General features: G+C 46.8%; 8 protein-coding genes across 8 annotated transcripts; 3 read left to right on the top strand and 5 right to left on the bottom strand.

Annotated features, from left to right (window-relative positions):
* Window positions 1-25: 25 nt before the first annotated feature.
* On the top strand, window positions 26-509 carry BJ212DRAFT_1391784 (uncharacterized protein; the record flags this gene model as incomplete). Its single annotated transcript, XM_041337041.1, has 1 exon — window positions 26-509. A coding segment is annotated over one exon (289 nt), but the record flags the coding sequence as incomplete, so codon positions are not given.
* Window positions 510-610: 101 nt separating this feature from the next.
* On the bottom strand, window positions 611-2,170 carry BJ212DRAFT_1391781 (uncharacterized protein). The gene is given in 4 exon segments (XM_041337040.1): window positions 611-888; window positions 908-1,416; window positions 1,473-1,666; window positions 1,733-2,170. 4 exon segments carry the CDS (start codon window positions 1,950-1,952, stop codon window positions 873-875), a joined length of 939 nt encoding a protein of 312 aa, XP_041187223.1. The 5' UTR covers window positions 1,953-2,170; the 3' UTR covers window positions 611-872.
* BJ212DRAFT_866122 (kinase-like domain-containing protein) lies at window positions 2,090-3,348 on the bottom strand. Its single transcript, XM_041344229.1, has 7 exons — window positions 3,164-3,348; window positions 2,986-3,103; window positions 2,693-2,749; window positions 2,433-2,627; window positions 2,368-2,376; window positions 2,277-2,303; window positions 2,090-2,169 (listed from the first exon to the last, which is right to left on the bottom strand). The coding sequence occupies exons 1-6, from the start codon at window positions 3,181-3,183 to the stop codon at window positions 2,301-2,303; spliced, it is 402 nt and encodes a 133-aa protein (XP_041187222.1). The 5' UTR covers window positions 3,184-3,348; the 3' UTR covers window positions 2,090-2,169; window positions 2,277-2,300.
* On the top strand, window positions 3,321-4,146 carry BJ212DRAFT_1391768 (uncharacterized protein). Its single transcript, XM_041337039.1, has 3 exons — window positions 3,321-3,498; window positions 3,642-3,733; window positions 3,974-4,146. The coding sequence occupies exons 1-3, from the start codon at window positions 3,485-3,487 to the stop codon at window positions 4,135-4,137; spliced, it is 270 nt and encodes an 89-aa protein (XP_041187221.1). The 5' UTR covers window positions 3,321-3,484; the 3' UTR covers window positions 4,138-4,146.
* A 3,185-nt stretch (window positions 4,147-7,331) lies between these two features.
* On the bottom strand, window positions 7,332-7,847 carry BJ212DRAFT_1486358 (uncharacterized protein; the record flags this gene model as incomplete). Its single annotated transcript, XM_041341111.1, has 1 exon — window positions 7,332-7,847. The coding sequence occupies one exon, from the start codon at window positions 7,845-7,847 to the stop codon at window positions 7,332-7,334; it is 516 nt and encodes a 171-aa protein (XP_041187220.1).
* A 514-nt stretch (window positions 7,848-8,361) lies between these two features.
* On the top strand, window positions 8,362-8,800 carry BJ212DRAFT_1391757 (uncharacterized protein; the record flags this gene model as incomplete). The annotated part of the gene is made up of 2 exons (XM_041337038.1): window positions 8,362-8,537; window positions 8,561-8,800. Coding segments are annotated over 2 exons (222 nt in total), but the record flags the coding sequence as incomplete, so codon positions are not given.
* A 396-nt stretch (window positions 8,801-9,196) lies between these two features.
* On the bottom strand, window positions 9,197-9,951 carry BJ212DRAFT_1283646 (uncharacterized protein; the record flags this gene model as incomplete). The annotated part of the gene is made up of 2 exons (XM_041331773.1): window positions 9,197-9,700; window positions 9,757-9,951. The coding sequence occupies 2 exons, from the start codon at window positions 9,949-9,951 to the stop codon at window positions 9,197-9,199; spliced, it is 699 nt and encodes a 232-aa protein (XP_041187218.1).
* A 443-nt stretch (window positions 9,952-10,394) lies between these two features.
* Window positions 10,395-11,035, bottom strand: BJ212DRAFT_1248843 (uncharacterized protein; the record flags this gene model as incomplete). The annotated part of the gene is given in 4 exon segments (XM_041329691.1): window positions 10,395-10,445; window positions 10,459-10,604; window positions 10,655-10,819; window positions 10,867-11,035. Coding segments are annotated over 4 exon segments (531 nt in total), but the record flags the coding sequence as incomplete, so codon positions are not given.
* Between the last annotated feature and the right edge of the window lie 1,572 nt (window positions 11,036-12,607).

Here is a 12,607-nt window from a genome sequence, read left to right as displayed (position 1 = left end):
GTTGCCCGACTTCATTCATTCTAGCCATGACCTTTCTCCTCACTCGCAAGATTTCTTCCTGCATAACGACCTGCCTTCAAATAATCTTACTCGATGGCACAACCTACGCCGACTCTCCACGCAGCGCATACTACACACCTTTCGACCTTGCTCCAGCAGTTCTCCAAGTCGTCATCACCACGCACATCACATGCGCAGCTCGTGTAGTCCTAGACGGTCTGTTGTTGCAAACTTCACCTGCAGCGTCGTTTGGCGGTGAGTGGTGTAGGTACAAGAAGCACGGGTATAGACGCAAAGTGCATGGGTATGAGTAGTTCTCAACTGTTCATCTCAATTTTTTCGAAAATGGCCTTTTGACTATATGTTCTATGCAATGGCAAAAACAGGAAGTCGATAACTATTGTGGTTGGCGAGAAAAACGCCAGGCGACCCACTACTGGTTCTGACCTGTTACTTACCCAGCCACAGTAAAATCTTGCGGAAAGTCAACCAACCCGGAAGTTTCTGCGAACTGTAACAATCAGCGCCACTTGAATCGATCGATTCTACTACTAGCTTATCCACAGTGCAATGGTTTGGGTTCTAGCTGAGGAAGAGTAGTCTAAGGTGTGCCTAGAAGAGACTAGAATGTCAAGACCAGGAAACGAGGCAGTTCAGGAGGGTATGAACGTGCATCGGAAATTTTCTAATATTGAACTCAGGAGTTAGTAGGCGTTTACATGTACGAGTGGAGTGGTCAACACTACCAGCTGCAGAGCCTCGTACTGGGTAGTACTCAATAGCCAATATCAGGTGACATTCTAGTAGATTAGGCAGATTACCAGTCCTCCTCATCCATTTCGATCCTTTGAAGAAGATGCACCGCATCCTCCTTACGCAGCTTGCAACGCTTCGTGAGCATTGCAACATCTTCTGACGATTCTTCCCCAACTCCTTGGTCGGAACCAAAAACTCCCCCAGCTTCTTGCTCATCCGCGCAAACCAGACACTCTCGTCTACCGAGCACGCGTCACAACTTCCAAGTTCCTTAAGCATATTTAGCACCTTCTTCCTAGATTCGATGTATCTGGCTTCGTATGCGTTTTGGTAGCCCCTAATGGTCGTGATGCAGACATGAGTAACGGGAACAATCCTGGCATTTTCGATATGTGCCTTGTTCATCGTCCACCAGTCCTCCATGTTCTCCTCGTTCTCGAGATTGGTAATCACTAGCGCAAGAGGCACCTGTTCCTGGCACAGGAACTCGTAGAATAATCTGTAGTTCTGCTGCACAGTGTTCGACACTCTGCTAGCCTTGATGCAGAAAAGCAAGCCATGTATACCTCCTCGGTTCTTGAGCGAGACGATGAGCTTGTGTGCCTTTACTAGGGCATCTAGATACCCCGCGTTATTCATTGTGGGGGAGTCCAAGCCCATCTGGATTGTCTTTGAATTAGAATACTGATACGCTGAGAATCATTGCGTCTACTTACTGTATCAAACAGATTTACATGAAACAGGGAATCCGAAACTGTGACCGGATACTCAGTTGATTTGAGTGTACATATCTGTGCGCTGGCAGAGGTCTCGGCAAGATCTTCCCCAGCAATGAGATTTACCAATGCGCTTTTCCCTACGCCCGCCTCGCCGAACATGATGAAGTTTCGTGTCTTCGTACGTGCGCAAACTAGCGGGGAGTGGTTGGCACTCTTGGATGCATCGTAAAAGAGTACGGTGAACTTACCTAAGTCGAGTACTTCATCTGCTAAAGGTCGAAGTTCGGGCTTGCGTAACAGACACCTTTGTATAATGTCCCAATCTGGGTCTATTATTGCAGGATGGCTGTTGGGACGCTGCGGTCCGTGACCTCGGGATATCATAACAACGATATGCAATTCCGGCCTTTCAGAGATGATCTCAGACCAAGGGTGCCGACCAGAGAGAATCTGTATAATGAGTCCTCGGGCAAACATTTCGTGACCAAACTACCGACTCACTTGAAGCATTACACAACCAAAAGAGTATACATCAGTTTTATCCAGAGGCAGGCCATGGATATCTTCTGGTAGAACGAGCTCTGGTGCTGCATAGCGGATTGCACCTGGGTGTATAGACGTCGCAGCCAGTTGCGACTAGCCGAGAAGGGGTCGGACAATGGTGGAAAGACCAAAATCAATCAACCTTGCACGGCTTCCCTCGTCAATTAGTATATTCGCCTGCAGCTTCGAAATCAGTTGTCAAATATGCCTGAGCAGCTCCGGGTTCACCCCTGTTATATCCCCGTGCAGGACGCGTACCGAGTGCACTGCACCAAAGGTAGGTCACTGCTCGGTTCCAAATGTCTTTAGAAAATATCTGAAACTAATAATAGCACAGTCCAGCGCTGACATCCTTTACCTTGCAGCTTCGAGTGAGTCTTGAGAGGTGAAAGGTGTGGTAAGAATTCTGCTCACCATACGTGAACGGTCCAGCCCTGTGAGATCATTGTGGTTAGATGCTAGGTAAGCATTCAACGTGCCGTTTGGGATCCACGGAGTCACCAAGCAGCGCGACTTTCGCATCCGTCCAAATCCTGTCGCTGTACCCAACAACGGTACAATGTTGTCATGGCGTAGAATCTTCAAAATGCCAATTTCTCGGCTGATTTTCTGGATAATCCAAAGGAGCATTGAGTTGATATACTCATCCGGTTCTCCCGGCGCGCGTCACTTACCCTGTTGATTCGCTCCAAATCATAATGCTCTGGAAATCTGAATGACTTGACCGCAACCTTACGTACCGATCGATCAGCGTAAGCCAGCGCATCATCAGAGGACTCGTGAACCGAAGATATTATCATATATGCCGATATATGATCATATATAGGAAAGATTTTCTCTATATTGGAATATAAAGTCATATAAAGCCATGTATAACGTCGGAAAACCACCGCAATCGACGTAAAGCACCCTGGGTACACTCACGAATTCTCTGATGATGGCAAAGGCATCTAAAACATGCACTGACGAAGGTTGAATTACCACTGTCTACAATGTAATTGCATTTCCAGACATCGCCAAATGCACCTCCACTAACGTGGTCCTGAGTTGTTCGAGTGATAAAGGGTGTTAAATCGTTTTCCACCCTACACGGTAAGTTGAGTAAAGCTGCAGATACTTCGGCACCAATCACAATGCAACCATACCCCGGATCGCGGTTCTCCATACTTTCTTCTATCAGCCTGCGGTCAAAGAAATGTGGATCGGGTACAGTTGATACGGTTCGTAGTCGAAGTTTCGAAGCCTAAGGTATTTCACGTTCGAAGTTTGCAATGGATAGCAAGGGTGGTTTGGGCGGTTTGTGGTGAGTCTTAAGTGTGCACATAAATAGAGTATACCCCCGGGTACCACCTGGGCGTGGTGACCTCATGTTTCCCACATGTTCATGCCCACCCTTTACTACTAGTAGCACGGGGCCCAAATTATAACCCTCAGCCCACTGGCAGCCAATTACCCTCATTGGGGGGATGAGAGGCCTGGGGTACGTCTTCTCTTTTCCGGTTTGGTTTGATGAAGCTGATGGATTTCATGTTTCTTTTTGGGGTTTTGATTTTGATTTTGGTCTTCTATTGTTCTGATTCTTGATCTGGTTCTTGTGCTGGGGATCTACGTGAACGATGTCAGACTGCGATACCCCATCAGTCTCGTTATCATCGTCTTCTTCTCGCTCCTTGCTACTTCCATTGTGTTCGAGCACCACGATGTGTTGGTTAGAGGTGCGTGCTTTCATTCGTTTCTCCTTTCGATGTGGTTCGAGTTTTGTCCGAGTTTTGTTAGCTCCATTTCGTTCACTATTCATTCTGTTTATTTGTCCTTCTGGTCGGGTGCGCAATGATGTTCATAGTAGGTTGTCTTTCTGAACACTGATTGCATACTCATTCTGACGCGCACTTTTCCCTTTCCCTCTTCCCGCTCCCTTATTCCTTCCTTAAACTTCAACTAACACCTCCTACCAGTGACGAACAAACACATTCGGCTCCCATCTCGGCCCTCTATCCTGACCGTATTCATCGTTCTCGGCCCCAGGAGGAGGACAAGCGCAAGCGCCATGGGAGAGAATACTGAGCAACCCATACGCTCTTCCTCCGATTCTGTTTTGTGTGGCAATTTCGTGGGGTGAGATGGTTTGAAATGTGTGAGTACTCTCCTCACTAGCAAAACTCCTTGCTGCGCAACGACCTACCTCCAAATAATCTTACTCGATGATATAACCTATGCTAACTCTCCACGCAGCGCACACCACCTACCATTTGACCTTCCCTAGCAACTCTCCAAGTCATCATCACCACACACATTGCATACGTAGCGTGTATAGTCCTAGGCGGTGTGTTGTTGCAGACTGCACCTACATCGTCGTTCGGCGGCGTGGGTGGCATAGGCACAAAAGGCACGGGTATATGCGCAAAAGGCACAAACACCCTAGAATCCTTCTGGCACGTCATCCGCGAAATCGAGCGACACGGACATGTCACGAGTCTTCCTGCTCCGTATGTGTGGTAGGTGTGTCTGCCTGGACTGAGGGAGATGAGGTCTTCTGGGCTACGGTCTGTGCCAGGGTCCGCCTTCTCGTCGACGTTCCCATTTGCACCACGATCTGCTCTCTCACCCTGTCCCCCGTCCCCTTTCCCCGACGCGCCAAGAGGACCAGAACTGCAATTGATAATAACGCTTTCACTACATGTCCCACATTCGTTGTGCGATGAGGTATTGAAGTTTACGCGGTGAATGTGAGAGGATTAAGGGGGCATTTATCAGTGATAGAGTGAGGGGGTTTGGGGTGGAGGTTGAGATCACGTCACTTAATGGTCACGTATCAATACTTGCCAGAAATCTGACGTCTAGTATGGGCAAGGATACACAACTCTACAGAGGGAACATGGTGTCATTCTGTCCATGTCGACGACACTTATACTCCTCTCCTCACTCACCCGCGGGCTCCAGAATCCCACCACTACTTTTTCCTTGTCATCACTCACTCCACATCCCGCATTCCAAACCCTCAATGCGTCACTTCGGCTCAACACTCTTGGATCCCAGGCCAATGTCAACACCCGGTTGTGGGTGTAATACTTGTGGCATCATAAATGAGCCTAGAGGTCGGGGGCTCTTGTGGGTGTAAGACATAGTTTGGCTCGGGGTGTGATGTAAATAGGAGAGGAGGATGGGGGTGGGGACTGTGCGTCTTGGTCAAGGTCCATTTGCGCGTGTTGGTGTTGTTCATAGTTAGTAGTGACGAAAAGAAACAAAGGGGAGACTGATTTCGCCCTCTTCGCCCTTATCCTCATCTTGCTGATCTTCGTTGCCATTTTCTCTGGGCGCAGTGGAACTCAAGCGGAAAGCCCATAACAACGCCCGCGCGGTACAGCATCGAGGAATTTGAGCCATGTGCTTGGTTGAGGAATCGGCTCCTCGGCGATATCTGAGTCTGCGCTGCTTCAGCGAATACTGTATGTATTATCCTTCAAGGCTCCACTAGCCAAAGTATAGTGGGTTTGAGGCCAAGCTAAAATGCAGCTGGCCAACGCAAGATTGTCGTGTGCGACGCAGGACACCAGGTGTGGTGGCTATGAAGAAGACACGTCATTGGGAGATGGGTCACCCGGTAAGCTTATTGCGTTGTGCAAGGAAAGAGAAGAGAATATAGAACGAAGAAGCTAAGCTGACATGATGAGCTCCCCCTGTACCCACATATGTCTGTTTAACTTCAAATCAATCCAAAACACCGGCTGTACACCCCCATAGTCTATATATCCAACTCCCCACCACGACAAAAATAAGAATAAGCCATGCACCGCAGCCCCAGAGCGGTTGTTTGTCATCGATACTCTTGCGCGCTCCGTGCACAGAGTAACGGCTGACCGCTTCCACAGTCATCCATGCTTCCTTTGGCGTGTAGATGTCCCGGTCCTGGCGACCCATGACTTCCACGATAGCGCAAATTTGCCCCCAGATTGCGTAGTAACGGAATCGTTCTGTCAGAAATTACATCATACCACAGATAAAAACTATTCCATCGTCTTCCAGAACAAAGATGTCCTTGCCTGAATATCATTGGTTATCAGGAAATGGTTGAAGTTGTTGAGGACAATAACCTTGGCATTGTAGTCAACGATGTCAAGATTCAGAGGTTCGGAAGTGCTGGCGTACGTGGCAAGCGAGGTCAAAGCGAGCTGCCAAGTTTCACCGACCAACTTCAAAATGTAGGGAATGGGCCCAACGCCTCGATGCTGAACTCATGTTGTCGATGGCTGGCCGTGATGATAGATGCTGGTCCTGCAGCTGCAGACTTGCTACTTTTAGCATACTGCAAGATAGGATACGGTTTGTTTTGAGCTTACAATACAGACCGCTAGAGACAGCTGCGAAACTGAGCCAATCCGGTTTATTCAGGTTCGACTGAGCTGATACGTGATGGAAATGAAAGTGAAGGTAAGCAAGAAAGCATAAGCGTGGATGTGGATTGCGGCTACTCGATCAAGGGCTTTGCTGGCAATTAGGGGGATAAGTATTGAAGATGGACTTCGGTCGTGTGAGTCATTTAGAAGGAGCGTGTAGGGCGGTGGGATGGGCACAGGTATCAAGGGTTTTAACCTTACTACGGAGGGCAAGAAGGCCTAGGGCCTATTCATTGGGTGGGTGCCGTTACGAGAGTGGAAAATGTTGATGTCGCACCGAGTCATCAGCTATATAGACGATTCGAGTCAGTACTATAAGTATGCATAAACTTTCCCGACTCACATGGGCGCGCGTTGAACGCACCAGGGAAGACATATCAAATACGGAGAACCGTGGAGGACATTCTCATATAATTGTTCAGGCCCATCAGTTTGTTCGAGTTGGAATCAGTGCGAGAAGTTGACACGGAGAAGGCGTATCGCGCGTCCAACGGTGAATTTATATGATGACAATACATCATGAGCTATGAGGAAGAGCGCCACTTATAAAAACAACGCTCCTGCAAAATCAGCGCGAGAGATGTAACGCGTTATATTATGATGGGCGGGGATGCTCACTTTGAATGCCTTTGATTTATCCTCGACCAAGGTATCAGGATCACATCACCCAGCGACATGCTTGTAATGGACGTAGCGCCAGCATGACGCTGAATCACGTCGTGGTTATTACTTCTGAGTGGGAAAAGAGGGTCTTTGAGCGTCGTACCGTGGTGGTCGCACTCTAGTACTTTGCGGAACTGATATTAGATGATTTTGTTCATCGATGCTGGCATTAAATTTTATCGTTGACGTCGGATGGTGGTTGATGTAAAGGATGTCACTTGCAAGTCCAAATAAGCAGGTGACCCAGGACGTAAAATTAAACGACAACCATCAAGCCGCTCCTTTTCCATTCCACTCTCTTTAGAATCATAATTACTTTAGCAGTGCAGGTATGCGTCGCCAAAAGTCCAGTAAGGAAGACGTAGACGACACGTTTGTCTTCACCAGGACACGGACATGGGCATGGGCGCCCTTCCTCTGATCTCTCTCCTCCCACCGCTGCATCAACGTTAGCTTTGAACGCGGTTAGGGGTCTTTGGTCTGCACGGCGCAGGTGAGATGGAGAATTGTGGGCAGCATCATCATTGGGGGATGGGATCAGAGACCGAGGATATTGGGGTGCGTTAGTTTTGGTTTCTTCGTTTGGTTTGGTGATGCTGGTAGATTTCGTGTTTTTTGTGGGGTTTTGATTTGATTTTGGTTTTCCATTGATCTGCTTCTTGTGCGGGGTGTCTACGCCAACGACGTCATATACAAAATGCGATACCCCGAGCTCGGTCTCATTACCATCGTCCTCTCGCTCCTTGCTACTTCCATTGTGTTCGAGTACCATGATGTGTTGGTTAGAGGTGTGTTTTCGTTCGTTCCACTTTGTATGTGGTTCTTGTTTCGTTTCAGTTCGTCTGCAGCCTTATTTCGCTCACTGTTCATTCGGTTTATTTGTCCTTGTGGTTGGGTGCGCAATGATGTTCATAACATATCATGCTGTTGACTCTGAACACTGATTGCGTACTCATTCTGATACGCACCCTTCCCTCTTTCCCTTCCATCTCCCTTACTTCCTCCTCAAACCTCAACTAACACCTCTCATCAGTAACAAAAAACACATTCACCTCCCATCCCCGCTCTCTCTATTCCAGCGCTCCCGATTCCACCCATCGGTCTCAGTTCCAGGAAAGCACAATGGGAGAGAATACTGAAGAGCCCATACGCTCTTCCTCCGATTCTGTTTTGCGTGGCGATTCTGGGGGTGAGATGGTTTTGAATGTGTGAGTACCTGTTCTTCGAGGGTTTTTGTCACTTGACTCCATTCATTCACGCCATGACCTTTCTCCTCACTCGCAAGTCTCCTTCAAATAATCTTACTCGATGATGTAACCTACGCTAACTCTCCACGCAGCGCACACTACACACCTTTCGACCTTTCTCTAGCAGTTCTCCAAGTCATCATCACTACGCACGTCACATACGCAGCTCGTGTAGTCCTAGGCAGTCTGTTGTTGCAGACTTTACCTGCAGCGTCGTTTGGCGGTGTGAGTGGTGTAGGCACAAGAAGCACGGGTATAGACGCAAAGGGCATGGGTATGAGTAGTTCTCGACTGTTCATCTCAATTTTTTCGAAAATGACCTTTTAACTATATGTTCGATGCAATGGCAAAAACAGGAAGTCGATCACTATTGTAATTGGCGAGAAAACGCCAGGCGACCCACTACTGGTTCTGACCTGTTACTTACTCAGCCACAGTCAAATCTTGTGGAAAATCAACCAACCCGGAAGTTTCTGCGAACTGTAACAATCAGCGCCACTTGAATCGATCGATTCTACTACTAGCTTATCCACAGTGCAATGGTTTGGGTTCTAGCTGGGGAAGAGTAGTCTAAGGTGTGCCTAGAACAGACTAGAATGTCAAGACTAGGAAACGAGGCAGTTCAGGAGGGTATGAACGTGCGTCGGAAAATTTCTAATGTTGAACTCAGGAGTTAGTAGGCATTCACATGTACGAGTGGAGTGATCAGTACTACCAGAGCCTCGTACTGGGTAGTACTCAATAACCAATATCAGTGACATTCTGTGAATTAGGCAAATTACCAGTTCTCCTCATCCGCTTCAATCCTTTGAAGAAGATACACCGCATCCTCCTTACTCAGCTTGCAACGCTTCGTGAGCACCTGCAACATCTTCTAACGACTCCTCCCCGACCCCCTGGTCGGAACTAAAAACTCCCTCAGCTTCTTGCTCATCCGCGCAAACCAGAGACTCTCGTCTACCAAGCACGCATCATGGTTTCCAAGTTCCCTGAGCATATTAAGCACCTTCTTCCTGGATTCGAAGTATCTTGCTTCATATGCGTTTCGAAAGCCCTTGGTGGTTGTGATGCAGACATGCGTGACGGGGACAATGCCGGAGTTTTCGATATGTGCCTTGTTCCTCGTCCACCAGTCGTCCATGTCCACCTCGTTCTCAAGATTGGTAACGACTAGCGCAAGAGGCACCTGTTCCTGGCACAGGAACTCGTAGAATAATCTGTAGTTCTGTTGCATAGTGTTCGACACTCTGCCAGCCCTGATGCAGAAAAGCAAGCCATGTACACCTCCCCGGTTCTTGAGCGAGACGATGAGCTCATGTGCCTTCACTAGGACATCTAAATACCCCGCATTATTTAGAATGGGCCAGTCCAAGCCCGCCTAGATTGTTCTTCAATTAGAATACCGACACGCTGGGAATCATTGTGTCCACTTACTGTATCAAAAAGATTTACATTGAGCTGGGGATCTGAAAATGTGACTGGATACTCTGTTGATTCGAGTGTGCACAACTGTGCGCCGGAAGAGGTCTCGGCAAGTTGATCTCCAGCAATGAGATTTACCAACGCGCTCTTCCCAACGCCCATCTCGCCAAAGATAATGAAGTTTGGTGGTCGCGGTTGAGAGGACATTATGGGAGCTGAAGGGGAGTGGTTGGCACTCCTGGATGCGTTGGATAGTGTACCGTGGAAATCCACCAAGTTATCCACGTGAATAACTAGGTGGATAACTCGAGGCCAAAATTGATAGGGTAGATTATGTGAATAACTCAAACAACAGTATACATGCGCAGGGTTACACTGTGGGAAGTAAAAACCATTAGATTACAGCCATTTGCAGAACACTAGGCCAAATTTTATTCACTACATACACAGTGGTATTTCAACTTCTACTCTCTGATCAGATATGTAGGGTATGCTAGTTATTGTCACAAACTGGGCTCACGGGTGCAATAGGAAAAACAGCAAGAAATTCACGTCTGTTGAGAAGCTCACCCAAGCACCATTCAATATAGCTACAGAGTTTGAAAGACTCATTTCAGTCATGTCAGAGGAGAGCTACCTTCCAGACCTTTTTTCTTGTAGTGTTCCAACACTGCTAAAGGCTCAGTGTGGTCAACATAAAACTCAGGTGAACACAGATGATATAGCTCCATTGTCACAGCTGTCTTGGAAGAGCAAACCCCTCAGTTGAGTGGCCTTTAGATAGCTAATGGGGGAAGATGCCAGAATGCCCTTTGCATGTTGATGAATGAAGTCCAATTCAACATCCTTGATATTAGCAGCTTTGTAATTTTAGTATTAACATCTGAATATAATGAGGGTGATAACTCACCAGCATATTTTGCCAAAGCATTGCAAGCAGCAGGGTGAGATGAGACAAGACCAATGATGTTAACATGGGTAAATAAGGTATGGCACTTCAGAGCTTGCAAGAGGTGGGTTGTGATGTAATGCTGATGGACTGCTTCATTGACGACAAGCTGTGTCACCCAGCCAACTTAACAAAATTAGAAGGTGAGCTTTGCAATAAATTGAGATAACTACCTTTATTTTTACCATAGTCCCAGACTGTGGCAAATGCATGTCCATAAAGTTGAGGACACTCACTCTCAAGTGGATCAACTTGGATGTAGCAGGTTACCAAAATGCTACTCTCCAGGCGAGACAAACATTGGGATTGTAGTCTTGCACTGGTCATCTTGACCTGTTTCCCTGTGTAAATGATTCAGCAATGGCCAATGATCAACATCTTGACTACTGACCAGCTACAGTAAATTTGGAGATTGTAGCTGCCTGATCACCCCAAATACCAGTAGTTAGAACTGAACAAATTGGTGCACAATTTCAGTGTATTGTTGGAGACTTCACTGTCCACTGTCATCTTATAGGAGAAAGAGGCTTTGGATGGAGAAGTGAGACAGGGGAGGACAAGGCCTCTTGTTGGGGGAGTTATGGGTGTTGTTGTTGACTGTGACATGATTGGAGAAGATGTGCAATTAGGTAATTCATACCAACACATATATACAGTGGCTCAAAAAACTATCCACATGTTTTGACATTTTTCACTATCTATGATATTGTGTGAGAAGGAACAAATGCCTCAAGGACATGGTTATACCACATTGTAGTATGGCTTCAGGGCTTTCATTTGAGCCCTACACCGTGGGAATCAGGTGGAGATATGGTGGAGATACAAGGCTCACAAAATGGTGACTCATGCGGACAGTTTTTTGAGCACATATTAAAACTATATAAATCATCATTTATGACACCATAACAATCATGCCACCATTAAATAAATTATAAAGTGGTGTCATTATGTCATTTTAAAACCATATCTAACTATACAAACCAAAAATTTCCATATGTCATGGTTATATTCACCATGAAAGCTACCCCCCCTGCTCAAAGGGATAATATCCTATTCTGGCCTCTCTGCTTGTCAAATTTCCTCTAGAACTGGAGTATCCAAGTCCACTGTGGCCAAGTTCGTCAGGGGAAGTCACACAGACAAGGAAAACTTCTGTGAAGGGCATCCATCCAAGCTCACCTCTACTGATAGGAGGGCTATTATTCAACATATCACTACAGGAAAGGCTGATAATGCTGTCCAGGTCACCTATTACATCAATTCCACCATCACATTCCCTGTCTCTTCACACACTGTGAGAAACATTCTCAAGACAGCTCATCTCAGGTCAGTAACAAGGAAGAAAAGGCTTTCCTCTCTATCACACATAAACAGAGATGACTAACCTTTGCCTTAGCCCATCAGAATTGGATTACATGGACTGGAAGCATGTTATATGATCATATAAGACCACAATAAAGATTGGTAGATTAATTCTGATGGCTATAGTGAAAAAGAGGTGCTAGTCCTCTCTGCTTTATGTGTGATAGAGAGGAAAGCCTTTTCTTCCTTGTTACTGACCTGAGATGAGCTGTCTTGAGAATGTTTCTCACAGTGTGTGAAGAGACAGGGAATGTGATGGTGGAATTGATGTAATAGGTGACCTGGACAGCATTATCAGCCTTTCCTGTAGTGATATGTTGAATAATAGCCCTCCTATCAGTAGAGGTGAGCTTGGATGGATGCCCTTCACAGAAGTTTTCCTTGTCTGTGTGACTTCCCCTGACGAACTTGGCCACAGTGGACTTGGATACTCCAGTTCTAGAGGAAATTTGACAAGCAGAGAGGCCAGAATAGGATATTATCCCTTTGAGCAGGGGGGGTAGCTTTCATGGTGAATATAACCATGACATATGGAAATTTTTGGTTTGTATA

Source organism: Suillus subaureus (genome assembly GCF_016647635.1).
Source record: "Suillus subaureus strain MN1 chromosome Unknown BJ212scaffold_53, whole genome shotgun sequence".
In the NCBI taxonomy this organism is placed as follows: Eukaryota; Fungi; Basidiomycota; class Agaricomycetes; order Boletales; family Suillaceae; genus Suillus; species Suillus subaureus.
This window is presented reverse-complemented; position numbering and strand designations above follow the sequence as displayed.